Raw genomic sequence first — 21212 nt, 5'->3', positions numbered from 1 at the left:
CCTTGTGCTCAGAGCTGCAAAGCCGTATCACAGAACATACAAACGCAGATGCAGCCAGGCAATTATTGTTCCTTTATCCCTTAAATAGATAGAAGATAAATTTGAAAGAAAACAAGGAACAGAATCCTTCTCCTTTTCCTTTTTTATCCTTTTATCTCCCAATGTATGAGGTTTACTGAACCCTTGCCAACAATTCACTCAGGCTAATGAAGTGTATAAGTAATGGGATTAAATAATCTTAAACCATTACTACAGTAGCTAATGCAGATGTTTTCCCAAACTAAAGCAGATGAGTAGTGAAGAATGAGTGCTTGATTTAAAAAAGGAGGAAAGGAAAGTATCAATCTGCAAGCAGAAGTAGTAAATTCCAGCCTGAAGTCATTGAAATATTTAATTCCGGTTACATAAAGTTGCTCCAATTATATTATGAATGCACCTTCCTAAAGTCTGCAGTACTTTGCACGCGGTCAAACTCACCACAAAATTAACTTTGAATTTTTAATGGTGCAATCATTTTAGTGCAAACAAAAATGGAAGTGGTTTAAAATGTACACATTCCATCAAAAGATCATTTAGCTTTTAAAAGCCAATTAACAAGGCCCATATACCACTGTCACTGTAAAGAAGACAGATTCTCCCCTTTTTATATTCAATACTTCAGCAATAATCCCACTGCAAAGGCCCTACAGAAACAGAAGGAAAAACGAGGTATTGGTGGCACTTTCAGAAATACACATTATTGCTTTAATTATTATTGGAATGCCAGAAAAGTCCAGAAAAGCACCATTTATTACTTTCAGAAGTGCAAATCCAGTTCTGGAAGGGTCTTAGGTCTAGTGTTTTCTAAAAACAACTCTGAACTGGAGGTTTAGACAAAGACCTATCAATGCTTTAAGAACGCTTTGGTGCTTTTCTTATTGTAGATGACAAGGATTAACCCCACATACTGTATGCTAAGGTCACACCAAGGTAAGGTCTCAGGCACATTATGGGATGTTTCTTTAATTTGCAGCCGTGCAATGGGTTCCAACTAGTTCTTATGGAAGCCTCTTAAAAGGCACAGCTCCTCAGAGCAACTGCTGCTTGCTTTAAGAGCTTGTTGGAAAGTGACATTTTAGGATAAGGTAAGCTTCAAAAGATATTCAATTTACAGGCCCTTAGTTCGGTAGAAGGGCTTCCATCAGGCAGTGCCAAGGTCTGGATTTTAGAAGTTTTAATGCTATCTTGCATCCCACCTCCTTAATCTTAGCAGGTACCACAGTCTATAAGCATTTTGTTATCAGGTTTCTCAGCATAGAAAGCTTCTGAGAGCAACACTACCACTTAAAAATCACTTCACAGTCTGCTTCTTACACAGCCTGAAATAATCTTAAAAAGCACCAATTTCCCCTGCCTTGGCCACTTAATCCCAGAGATACGTTAGACAAGGAAACAAAATTCACCCAGGAAGCTGAAAAGACCACAGTTGTTCTGAAGACCATGGAAAAACTGGTGCCCATGGTACTGCCATGGGACTGTCAGGTTTTAGCTGCAAGGGAACTGCATAGCAATGGAAAGAATCAGTATTTCCAATGTCTGTCTATTAAAACCAGGGTGCAAACAAGAATGGGTACTTACAATGTAGCAGGGTTCACAGTAGGCTTTCTTCTCCACTGCGTAGAAAGGCTGTCCCCTCAGCTTGTTGTTGCACATCATACAGGTGAAGCATTCCACATGGAAGACCTGGTCCATGGCCGTGCAGCCAGTGCCTTCCCCAACAACATTCTCTCCACAGCGGGCACAGCGGCCTGTCACCAAACCAAAAGGACATGAGTCAAAGCATGCTCCTCATCTCAACTGCAGAGAAAGTCCTTCCTCACGCCTGTGCCACATAGTGAGAAGGGGACCATGGTAGCTCAGTCAACAAAGGAGCAATTTGTGCCACTGCTGGCAAAAATTCAGTGCTGGTCCATGTGAAACGATCTAGAGAGTCTTGAAACCAGCTACCAAGAATGCACTGATACCACTGCTACTGCTAGCCAACGATCATCGTAAGAGCCCAAGCCCCAGGTGCAAACCACTCAGCTAGCATCTAACCCTCAGTGTACCAGTTAGACGGGATAAACCTGTGCTTAAAATCTTGCCTCTACATGAAAGGATTTTGTGGTAGAATGCCTCACTAAGCAGCCTGGTGACAGTGCAATTGTAACCATTTAAAGAGTAGATTTTCCTTCTTCAGCTTAAATCAATTCCCTCAATGGAGCCAATTACTTTTTTTTTTTCTGTTTGAAGATTAATACAGATTAAGATATTGTGCCTATTTACAGCATAGAAACTATTCCTCAGGAAACTGATGTGTGGATACTTTATTTTTACAGTCCCTCAAGAAAGGTGCATCAGAAGCTGCTAGGAAGGACTCTAAGCAAAGACAAGCCCTGAGAGCTCTGTCTGATTCTGAAAAAGGTCCCTAACGCCACATACAAATACATAACATACGAAAAACCTGCACACATACACACAAAAGGCTTGCTGCCCTGCTCAGATTGTTTTGAAAATGTTATATGGTCGACAGATTTCTGAAGTAAAGACAGGATTTCAGAGAATGGGTTTCTTAGATTGTGAGAAAGAGATTTTCCCAGGGAAGATTGTGGTGCAGAGATGACAGAAGAGGGTGGCTGGAAGGCACATCTTCGCAATTTTCCTGTGCCATTTGTTTGAGTTTTAAAAAATGGAGATAGCTCATGCAGGCCTGATGTCCTTCCCAGCCATCTGTGTTGAGTATAATTAATGCACAGAGTCATGGAAGATACTTAGGACAACCACAGCCACGCTATGCAGGAGAGCCCCAGTGAAGGCAATGGAGTAACTACAGTGTCCCACTCAAAACAGTACTCTCCTATTTGAGAATAACTGTGGTGTCCCCAGTCTTGGGACCCTGCACTTCTCCTTCAAGGCTCTGTGGATGCAGTGGTGTGGTGGATGAGGATGGGAAGGAGGGGAAGGGAAGTGGGAGTGAGGTGCAAGCAGGAAGATAGACTAAGTTCAAAACAGAATTACTCATAAACATGTGTACAAATAATAAGTCCCTAACAATAACTAAATTATCCAGCAATGATACGATATTCTCTCATACCATGGTCTGTGTTTATCGGCCTTTTCAAACAAATACTGCAAAACTTCATAAAAGGAATTGGACGTGTCTCATGATCCCAACAGCAGGACTGCTTCCTTGAGCAGTGCACTATCAACGTCCCTGCACTCGTGACTTTTTCCCTGCCTGTCCCAGACTCCAGTAGGCTACATCCAGGGAACAAAGCATGTAAGCTACTTTTGGATCCCTCAGGGTGTGGCAAGTTGATATATATACACATCTGAGACATATTAGGAAAGCTTGGAGAAGAACCCAGATCACTCTGATTTGCTACAACAGCATAACCATAGTTGGCATTATACAGGACAGTTTCTGACTCAAACAGCTCCCGGTCTGAGCAATGTGGAGGGAGAAGTCACCAGATAAATACAGACAAGCCTGGAAAGCCCCCCCAAAGGAATTAATAATGTTGGTTTTGAACTTAACCATCTTTAGCATTTGTCATTAGCATTTTGATTGACAGTGTTGTGCTTTAATCTCTCCACTGTAACGCTTCTTGTGAGGACTCCTTTTTTATGAGCAGAGAAGGAATGCAGGGTTCCCAGCATAGTGGTGAGGCTACAGAGCATGGGAGAAGAATGGAAAAAAACATGAGGATTAGGAAGGGAAAAAAAAAATCCCACTGGAGAGAACCACAGGAGCAGTACTGCTCTGTAAAGGAGGCAGGAGAAACCCAGCGTACGCACCACAGGAGCTGTACATACAACAGGAGAGCACTGCTTGGTCCAGGGTGCGGACAAGACCGGGCATGCTCCAGGGCCTTCTCCAAAATGCTCGTGTAGCTGGGCTGTAATACAAAGAGACGTCTGGGGAGCAGTTAATATCTCTATATATAAAACATGAAATTGAAAGCCATTAGTGTATTACTTTACACAGTGTTTTTCCAGAGGGAATATTCCACTGAAGAATTTATTTTCCCTGGTGTGCCATTCTGTGATCATCCGGTATTATTTTTATGAGGCATTTGGACACAGAATAATGTAGCGTCTATGCAAACACTTCTCAGCTTTCTTTGTTAACATGTGAGTAGAGCATGTGGGAATCTTTTCTTCTCCTCCTCCTCTTCTCACACTTATAATTTAGCCAGCTCTTGTATACTTCAAGACTTATCTTCCTCTTCGACCAAGGCTTTCTCCATTTGCTGGAGTAGCTGTCTATACGTAGACTATACTTCTGGCTGTACTTCTTGTGTCAGGAGACCTGGGTCTGTTTCCTAACTCAAATACATGCTCTTGTAATCTCTGCCAAAACACTCGGTGCGTTTGTACCTCCATCCTCTCTTTGAGCAAAGGGCATAAAAAGATCTTCTCAGCCTCCCAAAGGTGCCCTGAGGCTACATTCCTGCACCGCTCTGAGGCATTCCCCAGCTACACTACTGGTGGTCAGGTACAAACCAAAGAGCAGCACACCAGAAGTCTTGGCCAACTTCTCCTCTTGAGGATGGTATTTCCTTAGTCTTTCCTTCCTCTTTCTGGGTTTTTCCACAGAAGATTCGCATTCAGGCAGTGACAGACTTAACCTGTCTACACTTACGAGAAGTCCAGCTTCTGCTGTTATGTACGCAGACAGAAATGCTCCTATAAACTCTCCCACAGCTTCAAGAAAGCTTCCTTTTTCATAAGTCTATATGCAAATTGTAACACTGTGGCCTGGAGCAAACCATGTGTTTCATGAGACATGGCCACTCCAGTGAGAATCAAAACACAAGCTCTGTGCCTAGCAACACCCCCAACTGACTCACTTGCCTGAAGGGTAAAAGCAAGTAAGCCAAAATATTCAAATTCAGGAGCTTTCAGTTAGGTGGCTGGATCCACATAAAGGCATATGGGCAAATACACAACTGATCCGGCTTGCAGCGATGCAGCCGTTAGAGACTGCACCTTCTGCAAACCTTGGGGCAATCTGGGAACTCACAAGACTTCTGTGAAAGCTGGTCACTTTTCCCAACGCCCGCACCTCCCTCAAATTTGGTTGAAAATGGCTATTAGTTTCAAGTGCTGTTGGCGAGGGAGGAACTGACATGCAAACAGGCACATGCACACAGACACTGGGATTGCACAAGCCTCATTTCCTTAGAAAAACAGAAAAACCCCACTGAAAACAATGTATCTATCATTGTCTGATAAAAACAAAACAAAGGTCTGCTTTTCCTGTGTGCCAATTACCAATGGCAAAGGTATTTGTGGTTGGACTCACCACAGTTAAGTGCCCACACATGTTCCCCATTTTAATATTTTCACACTGGTTGAAACGACCCAGTCCGCTGTGAGCAGAATACCCCTGGGTGAATACAGAACAAGTTGCACTGCTTATTGGGAAAGCAGCAGCAAAGGCAAAGCTTGCAAGACTCAAGAACAAACAGATTGCACAAAAAAGATTACACAAATAATCTAAGAGAAAAATAGCAGGCAGCGTATTACAGTAGAAACACAGAACAACGTGACCCATTTGCTTCCCACAGAGACAAACAGCACTTAAAAGGCAGCTTAAAGACAAAGGACAAAATTAGTACTTAACTGCACGAAGACAAAACTATGTCATTTCAACATTCTTCTTTTGCCCCTTCAGCCCTTTTTAGGTCCTGTTTTAAGGATCATTTCAGCAAAACTAGAAGGCGAGAAGTTGGCAGCAAGCCTGGGAGACTGAAGACCTCTTTTTTTTTATGTAAAAGAGGTTCATCACCTTGGCTGTGACCTTCCTTCAGCCTAGTTCGGCTGCCAGATGCTGGTCTTACCTTGGGGGGACCTATGGAGGTGCCCACAGAGGCTTCCCTGCTGAAACTGCTGGAAATGCCATCACTACCGAGTGGATCACAGGGAAACACTTCAGCAGCTGAACATCAGCTACCATATTCTGAAACCTCCTCATTTACTGTCTTCTGTTGTGTAAAAAATCTGAAATATTGCGAATCTGAAGGAAAGGAGGAAGGGAGGAGAGGAGCTCATATTGCATATGATGCCATGCTCTAAGTTCTCATTATTTTATCACTACTATTACATGTTTTTTGCTTATACCACCACAGATGCCGGCTGCTCAGATTGTGGAATAGTCCTGTTGTGCTGGGAATGGGACTAACAGAGAATTCAAAGAAGGGCCCAGCTGCAGGAGCTTACAATCTGACACAAGCAGTAACGACTGCCTATAGGTAGGAAACACAGAGAAGCAATCAGACAAAACTGACCAGCAAAGAGAACTGTGGTCTCAGCACTCTAAAATGTTTTACTGATGACAAGGAGTCTGTAGACAGCCCAGCAAAGGAAAAGGTTAAGGAAGAATTTGAAAGAGGATCCAGTGGGAATTTGAGTGAACTTTAATAGGGTGCTTCTGAGGAAAGGACAAAGACAGAACAAAAGGGAACATAAGTGCTTGAAGATTGAACATAGACACCTGCAGATGGGAAGGATGAGTTGATATGTCACTGGAGAATACTAGAGGAAAAAAGGGTGGGAATAGGTCATTATAGGCCATGCAAGTAAAGACAAGAAGCTTCTGTTTGATATGATGCAGAAATGAAACCAGAGGAGAGATTAAGAGGCAGGAATGATTTGACCTAAGTTACAAGCTACAGAACGATCTGTGCAGCTGCATTCTAGCTGAGCATGAACAGGGAGAAAGAGTTTTTTTAGAAAAAAATGTTGCAGAGATTCAAGGTCACTGGATGCAGGTTTTATCTCTGAAGATGAATAGGAAAGGCCTTAATCTGAGCTGCTACTCGGCAAGATTCTTAAGATTTGGCCGGAGTCTGGGCACGATGCGGAGATGAGGAATTAGATACAGGGTGTCCAACTGTATCTGGGACATGAGTCACTTTTAAATGTCAGATTAAGAATGTGAGCCAATCAGACAAACATCCACCGCTGAAGACGGATGATGGAACAGGTACATGCCATACTAATGCCTACGGCATAATATTCCGATAGCAATCGCACTGGAGCCAAATACAGAGGTAATGTAACTCCACCCAGCTAGCCTGAGATGCTCCTGTTTGTACATCCAAGGACTGCACTGGCCTCTTCTAGGTTACAGCATTATGTGTCTGCATACCTGCTTAGACACTAAGCTGTCAGGGGCACCGATCATCTCTTGCTGTGTGAGGTACAGTGCCTAACACAGACAATTCAGGCAATAACTAGAGATACCAAGAGTAAAGAAAGCAGAGAGAAAATGTGCAAACCTTCTTCCTACAAAAGGCTTTTATTAGTGAATTCAAAGCATGCTTTCTATGCAGAGAGACAGGGGATAATTTTCTGATAAAAGCATCAAAGTAGAAAGGTTCTGTATTTGGTGAAATGCGGGGGAAAAAACCATTGATATCTCAAAAACTTCTGTATGCTGGAAAAAACTGTTTCCCACCTAACAGTACTGTGGGAATATATCACAAGGTCACATCCTTAGTGCCTATCAATTACACAATTTCCCTTGATCAGCTAAGTGTATTCCCCGGTTCTCACTGCAGCCCTGATACACTAAGCAAGAAAGAATTAAAGAAATACAGCGTTCTGCCTTTACAGAAGTGTACTAAGAGCATTTTTGAGATATGTAAATACATTGAACAAAATATGTTGCTGAAAGTTCCTCTGGCAGCCTCAAGACACCCAGTATTTCCGCTGTGTTATTTTTCTAATCATGTCTGTTTAGAGTTCGCCAGTGAATGCATTTTAGAGATTCATGACACAATCTGCTTTTGGATGACTTTGAATCAGCTGGCAGTAAATGTGGAAAAATCATTATTCCTAATGAAGAAATATTGATGACAAAACAGCATTTCGAGGACAACGTTGACCATAAGTCAACAACGTAACAAGATTTCCCCCTCTCTCCCTCCTCTTTCCTAGTGACTTTCATCTAAGGGTTTTCAAGCATTTCCCAAGCACGTGGAATTCCTCAGGGCACCTATGTCAGACAGGCACAATTATTGCACTTTAAAGAGATAGAGGAGCAGAAGTTAATCCATTAGCACAACAATGTAACAGAAAACCTGAACAGCCAGTACACCTTAACTGAGTTAATGGTAAAGATCCTGCAATCCATAAACACCCAACGGGTCCCGGGTCCCTTGATTTGTCTAAAGAGATAAATTAGGAATCTCTGATCCAAAAGAGAGGGTTTATTCCCTTCCTGTGGATCATGAGAAGTATGTGTCCGACTGTGATTATGTTAAGAAAGATGTGTTGGTCATATTTGTCCTGCAGTTATTCCAAGACTTTGGCACTCAGGGCACTGCAATAATAATAACACTCCAATAGTGTGAAGGGAACCCCAAAGGTAGTTTGTGCATTTTGTAGGAAACCGGTATTTTTCTTATCCTTCTTTTCCTTACCTATCCTTTTTTTTTTTTTTTTGCTTTTAAATTTGCTCACTGAGTGGGAAGCCCTTGGCAATGACTTATTGTGCCAGGATCCAGGCTTGAAGTTTTGCCATTCGACAGTAGCAGGCTGTATGAATCAGTTGTCTTACACAGCCTTTAGACACGAGACAGATCAATCTTAATTCCCTCTTCTTCGGCAGACGTCAGAAAACACGATCTTTCACAGTAAACAGAGCTTCATGCTGCAACGTGAGCCTGTAACACTTCATAAATTAAATCCAAGGCCATGATTTAATTACTGTGCGCTAGTTACTCTGCTTTAACCGCATTGCACTTGTACTCAGATGTACAGGTTCCTGCAGTGGTCTCCTTGTCATTTGTACCAAGCTTGTCCAGCAGTAGCTGCTCTCTCCCTTTCCTCCAACCGCAATACAACTTCATATTCTCACTTTGCCTGGCTGCAAACCTGACACATTCCCAGTATGCCCTGGAGGTCCCATTCCACTCCACGCAGCAAATAAACTGCAACTGTGCAGGCTCACGCTGACAACACTTCACTGTACCTTTGAGAAAGCTTCTCCATGCTGCTCACCACAAGGTTACTATCCCAGCCAGTCACTATCCCTCACGACTAATTTTTCCAACACCCCAGGGATGTAGAGGACTGTTAGGACATCCAACATGCAGGTGGACAACTTGAGACCCACACAGGTTAAATAACTTGCTGAGGGTCACACAGGAGCTTGTGATGAAGCCAGGAACCAAAATTGCATCTTCTCAATCCCAGTCTAGACTCTTTAACCAAAAGACCATCTCTGAAAAGGCTCGATGGTGAGACAGGCTTGCAGCATGGGAACTTCTCTGTTTCAGAGGGAGCTCCCAGCAACAGCTTTGCTGGAATCCCTTCCCTGGCAGAAGGAACACGTTCCCTGTGCAGGCCACCCCTCACTCTCTGGCAGCCTGGCTGGGCCATGTAGCAGCTGAGCAGGAAGAGTTTTGTGCCTCTGCTATTGTCCTCTGTTTAATGAGAGAGGAAGAAAGAACGGTGTTTCCTTCAACATCCACGTGATGATGGTCCCTGTGCCTTACACGTCTACATCACCCTCTCCTCAACTCCCGGGGACACACGAGACAATTTAGCTTGTTTCTGACATAAAGTGGATTACAAGAGCTTACCAATGTGGCAGAGGTACCTTCTTAAATTATTGCAACCACAATACATCACTGTCACAAAATAAAGGTTTGCAGACGAACACTCCTGATTTTCCCACAAAGCTATAAAAATTCAAGTTGAACAGGATCTTGAGAGGTCACAGAAACTATCTTATTGCCTCAAAGGCAGGATCAACTCTCTCTACATCATTCTTGACAGATACTTGTTTAACTTGTTCCTAAGAACCTCCAGCAACAGAGATTTCACCAACAACTTGGGCAAAAAATTTGAGTCCTTAACATTAACACTAGCGAGCCTTTCTATCCAACCACCCAAAAAGCCCTTGCAGGAATCTAAGCAATGCCTTTTTAGTTTACTCATGGTGGACATAAAGAGCACGTATAGGTTGGGTTTGGTTTACACCTGCTGCATGGGACCTAGAGCGAAGTTGCCCCTCTCCCTCCTCAGGCAAAGCACTTGGCAACGTAGGCAAATGTTGATCCGACCATGTGCCCTACTCGTCGATGAGGTACCAGTCCCCAACTCGGGTGATCTGCAGTGAGTGTCCCAGCCCAGTGGGGGTCAGTGATGCTCTACAATATTTAAGGTCCCAGACACATTTTTTGCAGCATGCTCTGCCTTTTTTTTTCCTTTCTAATTTTTTTGTTGTTGTTGTTGTTACAGTGTCAACTTTTTGGCACATGTTCTACCATGTGCAAACGGGTTGAAATGGAGCCTCAGTAACATCTGGAGACAAAAGAAAAGGGAAGAAAAAAGTGCAAGAGAGGAAACAATCCTCCCTTTGCTGATCGATCAAGGAAATGCAAGGGAGAGAGTAAAATGTATTTACTTTATAAATATTTTCTTTATGCTCCTGAAAATTGCCAGCTGACATAGACCACAGTTGTATACCCACTGACCAGCTCCAGTTCAGCAAACAGTGGAGCAAGTTGCTTGCATAGCTTTGCCAGGGCATGAGGTGTTGTCTCTGAAAGCAACAGCAATTCCTCCTCCAGCCCCTGCCTCCCCCCTGCTCTCCATCACCGCAAACCAGGTGCCTCATCCCATGCTGCTTCCTGGGCACTCCTCCTGCTTCTCTTTACTACTGCTCCCAGCCTGGGCTTAATGCTAGGCACAAATATGATAAAGAAAACTAGTTTTGGGGTGCAAATACAGAGTTGGATGGAAAGAAGTAGCATATAATATTTTTTTTTAATTAAAAAGATGTTTGTGTTTGAAGGAGAGACTTTCAAAGCACTGATCTGCATCAAAACCCTCAGCTGACAAGCGCTTAACTAAATAAGGAATGCAATCGCTTTATTTAGTGAAAAAAATAATTAAAAAAAGTCCCCCACCTTCCTGTACCCACCACTTCTCTCCTTCAGGGGAAAGTGATCACATATAGGAAGCTAAAAAAGCAAGAGACATAAAAAAACGCTTCTCGTTTCCCTCCTTTTTGTTTTTCCAAAATAAAAATGGGGAAAAATTTGTTAAGGCTGCAAAAAAGTGGGACTTACCCATGTTTTCAAATGCTGAGAAAGCTCTTTTTTTATTATACTTTCAGAGGAAAATAAGAATTTGAAAACAGTTGATTCTTCTCCTTGGAACATTAAAAACTGTTTTTTAGTGAGACCTCTTAATTACACGGCTCCCAGGTGTGCTGGTCTGGGCTGGGGTAGAGTTAATTTTCTTCACAGTCACCTGTAGGGGACTATGTTTTGGATTTGTGCTGGAAACACAGGGATGTTTCGTTACCGCTCAGCAGTGCTTACACAGAGTCAAGAGCTTTCCTGCTCCTCACCCCACGCCACCAGTGAGCAGGACTTGGGAAGGGGACACGGCTGGGACATATGGAATACCCAAAGGGATATTCTGTACCATACGATGTCATGTCCAGCCTATACAAGTGGGGGGCTGGGACATATGGAATATCCAAAGGGATATTCTGTACCATACGATGTCATGTCCAGCCTATAAAGCTGGGGGAAGCAGAGGGAAGGGGGGGACATTCAGAGTTTTGGCATTTGTCTTCCCAAGTCACCGTTACGTTCCTGGAGGCAGCTGAACACCTGCCTGACGGTGGGAAGTGGTGAATGAATTCCTTGTTTTGCTTTTCTTGCTTGTGTGGCTTTTGCTTTTCCTATTGAACTGTGTTTATCTCAACCCATGGGTTTTCTCATTTTTACCCTTCTGACTCTCTCCCCATCCCACCGGGGAGCGGGTGAGTGAGCAGCTGTGTGGGGTTCAGTTGCCAGCTGGAGTTAAACCATGTCACCAGGGAATGACCTCAGCAGCTCTTTGCTAAAACCCCCTGAAGGGCTGAAGGGCAGGCAGAAAACCTTACTGCGGGCAACTTATCCCAAAGGTGATACTGTGAGGTTTTGCCCCTCCTGGGAAGAGCCTTATTGAGGGAAACTGTGGCTGGCAGAGCTGTGGCTCAGACAAAATTTGGCAGTTCTGGTGATCTCAACAGCAGAAACCACTGAGCCAGGTCCCTTTGCACATACACTTGCAAATCCATATTGCATGATAAACCCTGGACAATGGAAAGACCAATATATGATAGCATACAAGGTAAGCAACCATGCTTGTCTGAATCTCCTGAAGTGAAAGGCAGGCAGGATACCAGGCAGAAATCACTTGTCCTCCCACCCTCATCAGAGCAATGAATGGGGGATGGGGGTAGGACATGACTTTCTGGGCAATCCCCTGGCTCGCTGGGCTTGCTCTGTAATGCTGAACCAGATGTCAGGATCTTCTTTTGGAAAGCCACAAAAAAAATCTTGCAGTTCCTGGGAAGGCCAGTGGCAGAAGCTCCAGCCAGCGGCTACATGGGGCACTCTCGCCAGCCCGTCCGGGCCCCCTTGCAGGTGTCTCTCTGAGTGTGCTGTCCCAGCTTGTTCACCCACTGGTTCAGGAGATTAGACGTGCTGGTAGAGCAGTGAAGGGTAGTTTCAGAGGCTGCTGCACCCGACCCCGTTTGTAAGCGGTGGCTGCAAAAGAGCAGATCTGGAGGCCAGATGAGCTGGTCTCCTCTTTGGATGCTTGGTGTTCATTATGCAACGTTTCCTGCATCTTCTCCACCCACTCCTCCAGGTGGGGAGGACCAGCAACTGGCTGCCCACAGGCTCATGCCACTGCTCAGTGCAAGCGTGCCTTAAATGCACACCATGTTCTCCTTAGCTCTTACTTATTTAAGAGGTGAACCAAGGGTGCAGACAGAAGGGACCAGCTAAGATTCACACTGATACAGATAGCAGCTTTTACGTCTAGGTTGAAAAATTAGTTTTAGTGTGTTCCCAAAGGACTACTATCCCTATTAGTTAGGTTTGCCGCTTTCAGCCCGAAAGCAGTCCCAAGAAACCCCAGCAGTGGGTTGAGGCCCTGCGGTGCTAGGTACTGAGCAAAGACAGAGCAAACAATGCCTGCTTTCCCGAAGACTTTCAGACCTCCAACTGCTTCCGTGTTGTGCAAGGGCACTTCAAACCAATTCTGTCCCCCAGCCCAGCCATCCCATTTCGTAAGCCCAGGACAGGCACCATCAGTATATTTACCAGACTTAAGCCCAGCCAAAAATCACATCCGCTGCTGGGCATGAATGACTCAATTCACTCTTCCATAGCCTGGCTGTGCTCCAGCTGGTATTCAGCAGCTCATCTCTGTCTCGCTGCATCCCTGGGAGGGTGGTGGCATGAAGTGATTTTTACCAAGGGCTCTGTTCACCAGAGAAGGTGAAAATGCCTGAGTAATGGCAAAGTTCTGAGTCAGAGATGCTTCCCATGCCAATGACTCTAGCCTACCAACCTGGCATACCTCCTTCATGCCTGCCTGGGGAAAAACATCTGACAGAAAACAAGAAACAGGCAGGGAACCTGTCTTCCCCGCCAAAAGTGAAAAAAAAAAACCAAACAAAACAATCAAAACCAAAAAACAAAAAAATGGTGGAGAAAGGCTGGATCCCACAAAGACTCCTGAACAAACGATAGCTCTCATATCCCCAACAACTTTCAAGCCTGGGGTTTTTAAAGGTGTCTTGACTACATTAGAAGATGACCCTACCAGATTTCAACCAGCACCTTATTTATTCAAAGTCTTTTGAAAACTCTGCCTTTCACAGTCCAGCATCAGCCCAGAGCTTCCTTGCTGTTTTGAAACACACGCTGTCTATAAGTTGACAGCAGCCCTGTCATAAATCACACGCATCAGGCGCTCACCTGTATGCCAACCAACCGCCACCCCTTGCACTGAATTCCACCACTCCAAATTTCTCAGCAGCTGGAATCAGCTAACTCTGCATTTTCTCATTAAAGCAACCTACTAGACAGAGGTTTCCTTCTTCACCACAAAATCTGGGACTTTTTCAACCAGGTGCAAGGTCCAATATTTGTTTCTCTCTTGGACAAGTAACAGGAGCTTTACAACCTGAGATGCAGAGGCATTCCCATTCTGGAGGGAACATGCAACATTCATTTCTACTCAGAATAACTTCAGGATAACCTTAAAATGTGACATCAGTATGGAGAGCAAAGGTCCTTTCAAAATAACATTTGATGTTTGTGAAACCGTATTAAATACTCGTGTAATTATGCAATAATTGCAAGTCTGTTCATCCTTTGGGGCATGGGACCTGCTTTCACTGGCTGAGGTAGATGGAAAGTAATATTGATAACTGTCAAACTATTTTCAAAATGACCTCCCTGTGGTACACACTGCATAATGGGGTCCATGATGGAGCAGAATGGTATCAAGTATGCACAGATGATTATTCTCACCTAATTGTCACACACTCAGAGCTTGATGGAAAAGGAGGCAAAAGTTTTCTTGTTTGCCTCTGTAAGAGGTGAATTAGTACAAAATATGAGATTCATATTTATAAAAATTATTATTTTATTTAAAGAAAGTATGTGGAAAACCCATCTGCACAATTGCATGTGTCACTCTCACACATCCTACAGCTTTTGATTCATAATTAGCAAGGCTTAAAAAAAATAACAAGACGTTAAAAAAACCCCTCACACCATAAAGCCAAGCTCTTAAGTGGCCCTAAGACTGCTCTGAGGGGTGGTTTAGACTCTAGGACCTGTTGACGAACAGTAGGAAACATGGGAAATGTAGATTCTAATCCATATTTATCATGACACAGATTGTCCTGACATTTAACCTGAAGTCCTCTATGAGGAGGCTCTGATGTTGATCAGCATCTACAAAGGCGCGCTCAAAATATTACTCATCACATTTCTAAGATGGAAAGTTCTTTCTAAATTGGCTTCTGCACGAAGGGCACCACACTCTGTCTCCTGAATTATTCACACAATTCTTGACCTGAGAATTTTACGCTGACGGAAACTGAAACCCCAAAAGCTTTCCCTCCTTGTGACAGGGCTGAACCAATCAGAAAGGACCGATCCGATATCCAGAGGTCATGATGAGTCCTGCCAGTCCAATGTCCTTGAAAGGCAATTAGAAAAGGCTACCATCATCAGGGGTTACAAGCATTTGCCAAAAACCTGGTGTTGAAAAACCTCCTGAACATCCCGAACCAGTGACGGCAACTTCCAAATGAAGGAAGTTGGCAAACCGTTGTGCTCTGAACTTTCAGAGCACTCATTACTGGTTTCCTACGTACACGGGAGTTCACTGTGAAGATGGTAAGTATATTTAATCCTCATTAAGCACTTTGCTATGACAGTAGGGAAAACTGATGGACTTGTTTATATGCGATAACAGAATCATTTGAAATCCACTAGACCTCCAAATTTAGATCTGAGGTACATGTAGAGACACTTGTTTCAGTTTATCCCAAGCCTGATTTTAACTAATATAAACTTACTCAACTTCAGGTACTTTTGAATTTATATGACCAATCCCAGAAAGACAAAGCTGGTTTAAGTCACTTGCTTTTCATTGGCACCTAAATGGGTGCAACTTTGTTATGTTGACAAAGTCAGATGTGATGGGTAGCTCAAGGAAGCTGTTACTCACAAGCCAGCACAGGAAACCCATGTGGGAGATTTTCATCCCAGTGGACGGCTACAACTTGCAGAAGTGAGCATCCAAAACTGAGAACTGCAGCAACATGAGATCCTATGCCAATGTTTGAGACTCCCAACATTTTGGAAATATCTTCCATTGTTTTGCACTGCTCTAAGCATCCCCTTTGCAGCCTCTGCACAGATGAGAACCTGTGAAATACCTGAGAAGTCTCAAGCCCATGTTCTAGATGAGATGACTCTGGAAAGCATTTGAGTTAAGGTTCAGATCCATTTCCGAACATTAGAACACCTGGAATAAGCCTGAATCCCAGTACTGCTCCACAAGAAAGCCAAAGGAACTTCTCCATAACAAGAAAGGCTTTGGCATTTTGGAAACCACATGTTCAAGACTTACTTATAAACTCCTTTTCATGTAGATTAGCTCTGTCTGAGGTACTAAGGGTGACTATGAGGCATTCCTAGCTAAGAAGGACACAAAATTAGTAAAGCACTTGCCCAGGAGAAACCATATGAATATCTCATTTTATAGTGTTATTTCCACTGCATATTAGTTTGTTTTCTCCTGTCCCCAGAGCACAATCATGAAGGCACTGCACGCATCAGCCTCCTGAGAGCTTAGGCTATATTTAGTCAGCCAGACCTCTAGCCAAGCTGATGTCAGTTCAAGCGTCTTCTAGTCAACACACACCTATTGAGATATGACCCACTACACGTCACAGTTAGACCATACTCCAAAACATCATTCTGTGAGATGTCACTTGTTCTTCTGAACAGCTGCAGTTTTCCTAGGCTGGAACAGCTCTTGTAATCAGACATCTGCTGGAGGCACACAATTTCTCCTTGCTGTCTGACAGCTGTTGCTCATAGTCTCAGGACTTTGGTCATTGCCAGGAGACTTGAGGCCACAAGGGCCACCTTCCCTCCTAAATGAAAGGAAGTTGTTCTGCAAGGGGCAATAGGCAATGAGGCTGTGTGTGAACACCTTGCAATTGCACAAAACACAAGGAAGCCGAGGCTAGCAGACCTGAAACAGCTTAGGTCTTCTCACCCTATGCCCTGCTATAATCAGAGCAAAGAAATATCAGAAAAAACACCAAGATCCCAAGACTAATTGGCTTTCTATGAAGCATTGTTTTTGCTCAAAAGACAAAGCCACACTTAGACCAATGGGCCATATGAACAAAGCCCTTTACTCATTAATGTGGCATGAGCAGGGCTAGCTGAGGGCACAGATCTGCAACCCCAGAACAGCAACGTCCCTCTGCCCTAAGCTCTTTTCAGATGCCTGTCTCTGACCATCCTGCTGATGCTCCTGAAACTTAGGTTATTTGTGTTTTTCACCTAAGCCCTCTAGACCTGAAAGTATGTGTGTGTCTCCTTGTGAAAGCAAAGAGAGCAGTTTCCATGCCTCACTCGGTGTAGAGACAGCAGTGCAGAAAGAGCCTGAAAGAGTTTGAATGGAGCTTTCACCAGGAGCTGGCCATATAAGTGACACAGACCTTCTGGCTCTCCTCAGCTGCCCTTCTGAAGGAGGGATGCCATAGAGATGACAGTGCACAAGCTGTGCACATCTGCAATACACATGCTCCGCTTTCTTCACCTTTTGAATTATGCCTGTGAAAAAACAGTGGAAAAAATTCTGACCATAAGCAACCTCACTTTTCCACTCCCCTCCTCTTCTTGTTGCCTTGCATGGAAATTGAGTACACAAAGAATAAGAGGTTATGGTTGTTTCAGTATCAGTAGTGGCCTCGCAGAACTACACAAACGTGGCACACTGAAGCCTGTGCTTTGCCATTTTATCTTTGGAAGAAAGTAATGTTTTTAGACAAATACAGAATGAACGATGGAATATATAAAAATGTCCCAGTCGCACATCCTCTCTTACTGTAGCTATACCCTCCTTTGTCCTGTTCTCCCTCCACACCCTCCTCCCTCTAAACATACACATCAGATTTGTCAACGCTAGAGGTAGTTACACTTCACAAGACCATGTAGGCATCGAAAGCTGGATCAGCTGTTGCAAGATCTTGAGATGGAGAATGGGAAAAAAGGAAATGCCATTAGAATGAAGGGTCCCTGCAGCATCCTGCACTACGAATATGCACACACACAGAAATATATGTGTATTTTAGGATTCTCACTAATTTCAGCCATGGGACAGAAATGAGAAGCAGCTGCCCAGCTTGTGGAGATGACAATGAGAACACATGACCAGAATTATCTCCACACCAGCAATGACAATCACCAGGACTTTCCTGTCCAGAAGAGCTGACTGCACATGACAGTCTTCTGCAGAGCATAAATGACCCACATTAGCATCCCATCCAAATGTCTCCCTCCAGGAAAGCTCAGCCAGAGACAAGTCCATAGCTCGTGTGATCACAAACAATCCCTGCGTTAAAAAGAGATGCGAAGTCAGTACTGTCACATTTCAGCCATTCATCAGCAGAAGCGACAAGTCTGCTTTCTGTGGGTTTTTTGAAAGGCAGCAGCTGAACTCACTTGCCTTTCAGGGCAAGCAGATAATGAGGAAATAAAGGCATTTTTAAAGCTGGGTTTATCTTTAAATCACAACAAAACCAACCAAAACCCACATAAAATGCTGCACATCATTTGCCCAGTCTGTCCCTAACAGCACAGACAGAACCAGAACATGCGCTTAGTAACTATTAATGTCTTGAGATATTATCTGGAACCAGAATTTATTGAGGAAATTGTATATTAAAGTTGAACACTGCTGCTAAGTGAACATAGTCTGATTCACTGCTTTAAACTAATAGTTTAGTGTGGCTGGGACAGTAATTTGGAAGAAAATAATTCGCACTGGAAATCCAGCTGCCTATCTTCAGCTGTGGACAGTGGTTTCCTCTTTGGAAGATGGTTGCATGCACACCTCTTAAGTCTCAACAAAGGGGTCTGTTACCGCCAGCGTCTTCTCCTGAACTGTGCTTAATGTGGAAATTAATTCCGTCAACTGTTAAAACCCACATGCCTACCTGTGCTCTTCTCTACGGACATAGTTTTCCTAGGGCTAAGCTCTCACTCTTAGCTCACAAAGGTAACTATTTCTACATCTCTGTGAATGTCTTGGCAGATACACAAGAAAAAAAAGAAAAAAAATGCAAATGAGCAAGTTCATAATTGAAAGCTGGTGACGAGGTATCAGATGTGGTCTCCCATCTCTGGTCTGCAGCCACAGCAATCCTACTGCTATTGAAGTTTTCCATTTCCCTCAACAGGGCTGGCTCAGGTAGGGCCACGGGACAGGCATGGTGCTTTGCCACTCTCTCCTAATCAGCTGACAAAATCTGTGCTGGCACAGTGCAGGCAGGTGACATCTTAACAGCAAGTTTCATAAGTGGAAACAGGTTTACTCTTGGCTGCTGCTAGCATCCCAAATGTCTGCCAGGGCTGGCTTCTCGTGATATGCCTGACAGTTTGGGATGACAGACTCCTGACTTTTGAGCACCATTTGTGACCTTGGGTCGTAGCCAGAGATGTGAAAACTGTGTTCATGTCCATGGTGAACAGCAAGGTGCATTTGCAGACATGAAAACAGTGCAGGTCACTAAAAGCAGCAGGAAAGTTTGGCTACTTTTGGTTCTTTTAACTCTCCCCTACCTCTTTGCACCACTGAGAAACACTTTGTATTGATTATGCTGACATTGACAGCAGAGCTGGAATTTTTTTTTTTTTCACATCTCAGATGAGAAAGTGGGTTATGATTCATCTCACACAATCTGAGTCAAAGCAAATCCTTAAAAAACATAAAGAAAAGAAAAGACCAAACAGTTTTGATGCATTTCCATCAAAAGAAAACAGGCTGGAGGAGAATACTCAGCAAGTGAGACAGCCCCATTTAATTCTTTTTTTACCACATCTCACTCTCAGATAAAATTTGGCCTTTCCCCCCAACTAAACTTCAGATGGCACTCTAAATACTCCTAAGTTACTGGCAAGAGAAAAACCACCCTATCAAAAAAGACAGCACAAGATAAATGCCACCAGAGGAAATAACAAATGCCACACCATGCCCTCCACCCACCCCTGTGGAATGGTGATTGCTAGACTGGAAAGTAACAGATTACTGTGGTGAATTACCATTTTTCCTGATAGCCTCGAAGTATCTAAATGCTGAAGTGTGACAGCATTAGTGAGTACATTATACTAACAGCAGTTAAAATTACCATGTGTGATCCTGTAATGCTTTTTTCCCCCCTTTCTTTTTTTCACTGCCATGTTACTAACCCTGGAAAATAGTGTGATCTAAGTGCTGGGAAGGGCCTTGAAACTAGTTGTGATTTCTCATCAGACAAGGCTTATGAGTCCATTTTGTTGATTTCCACATAAAATAAAGAGTGTGGCCACAGCTGTGAGTAAGGCACGGGACTTGAAGGAAATCTAGGCTCAATTCCCACTTTGCTACTGGTTCTCTGCGTGACTCTGGGTGAGTCATCTAAACTGCCAGTCAGCCCCTCCTTTGTAAATTAAGGGGAATAACAATTTCCTGGTCATTGCTGTATTTTCAGTCTGGGAGCTCTGAGGGATACATACTGTTTCCTACGTTTAATTTGCACATAGTGCTGCATGCCCACAGTCTTGCTAGCAGGACTTAGACATTACGGCAGTACAAATGAGCCATAATATAACATGGAAGCAACTGCAGGTTTAGCGCAACCAGTTGCAAAAAATAGGTGAGGTGTTTTAAATTTAAAAAAAGAAAAAAAAGGGGGGGGGGGGATTATTTTTGCCAGGTCATGTGCATAGCTAACTTGAAACAAAGAGAAATTAAACTGTTTTCATGTTACTGTGACAAAAACTGTCCAGGGCTGGAAGGGTGGTTTCTAACTCCATCTTATTTCTATAAAACTACAACCCAGAAGAACTTTCTCAGACAGACACATACAGACAGCCCCTCTTAAAATATCCGTGCGTGAGAATTTAGTGCTTATGAAATCCTGGATAGAAACTCCTGGTTTCACTCATCTCCATAAAACCAATCTACCAGGAGGAGCAGGAGAACAAACCTTCTCCATCCTGCATGCCCCTAGCTATCAGTCTGCCTTCAGCTCCTGGCCTCCTCAAGGAGATGCCCAACCAGGGGTCCTCCGGGTACCACAATTTATGGTTTTCAGTGAGGTGATGACGTACCCAAAGAGAGCCCCCCTGAGACCAGCCAACTCATTTCATGTAGGGCCCGAAACAGTCATAAGGTAGGTCACACTTTCGCTTCTTAATGACCTGAGTTAACTACACTAATGACTAATGACCTGCAGCCGAAGCCTTGATGGTTCATTATGAATTCTTCAGCCTTTTCAGGCCTTAGAGAGTTTACTTGAACTTGGGATCGTGAACAAACTGGATTCTCTTATTTGCTTCTCAAATAAGTGTAGAAAAATTACTTTGTTTTCACGTAGGACTATTAATTTTGGGGTTTTTGGCTAGTAACCTCATTATTGTCCGAAGACTTTACAGAAAGAGGCTGAGCTTTGCTATCCATTTGTACCGTTCCTACACACTTAGGGCCCTATCACAACATAAAAAATATCTATCAATCACCCTCATGGATTATTTTTATATTATATTATATTGTAGTTTATATTTTATTATATTATATTATATTAT

General features: G+C 43.5%; 1 protein-coding gene across 1 annotated transcript in view; it reads right to left on the bottom strand.

Annotated features, from left to right (window-relative positions):
• Positions 1–1787, bottom strand: part of LOC104489951 (lipoma-preferred partner homolog) — a gene marked incomplete at its 5' end in the record, with an annotated part of 44231 nt that extends 42444 nt beyond the window's left edge. Inside the window, one exon of the mRNA XM_010132175.1 lies at positions 1618–1787. Within this exon, the coding sequence (XP_010130477.1) occupies positions 1618–1787 (170 nt within the window). The remainder of the gene's footprint in view (positions 1–1617) is intronic.
• Between the last annotated feature and the right edge of the window lie 19425 nt (positions 1788–21212).

This window comes from Buceros rhinoceros, unplaced genomic scaffold, assembly GCF_000710305.1.
Source record: "Buceros rhinoceros silvestris isolate BGI_N320 unplaced genomic scaffold, ASM71030v1 scaffold7080, whole genome shotgun sequence".
NCBI lineage: Eukaryota > Metazoa > Chordata > Aves > Bucerotiformes > Bucerotidae > Buceros > Buceros rhinoceros.
The sequence above is the reverse complement of the archived record's forward strand: the minus strand, read 5'-3'. Positions and strand labels throughout refer to the sequence as shown.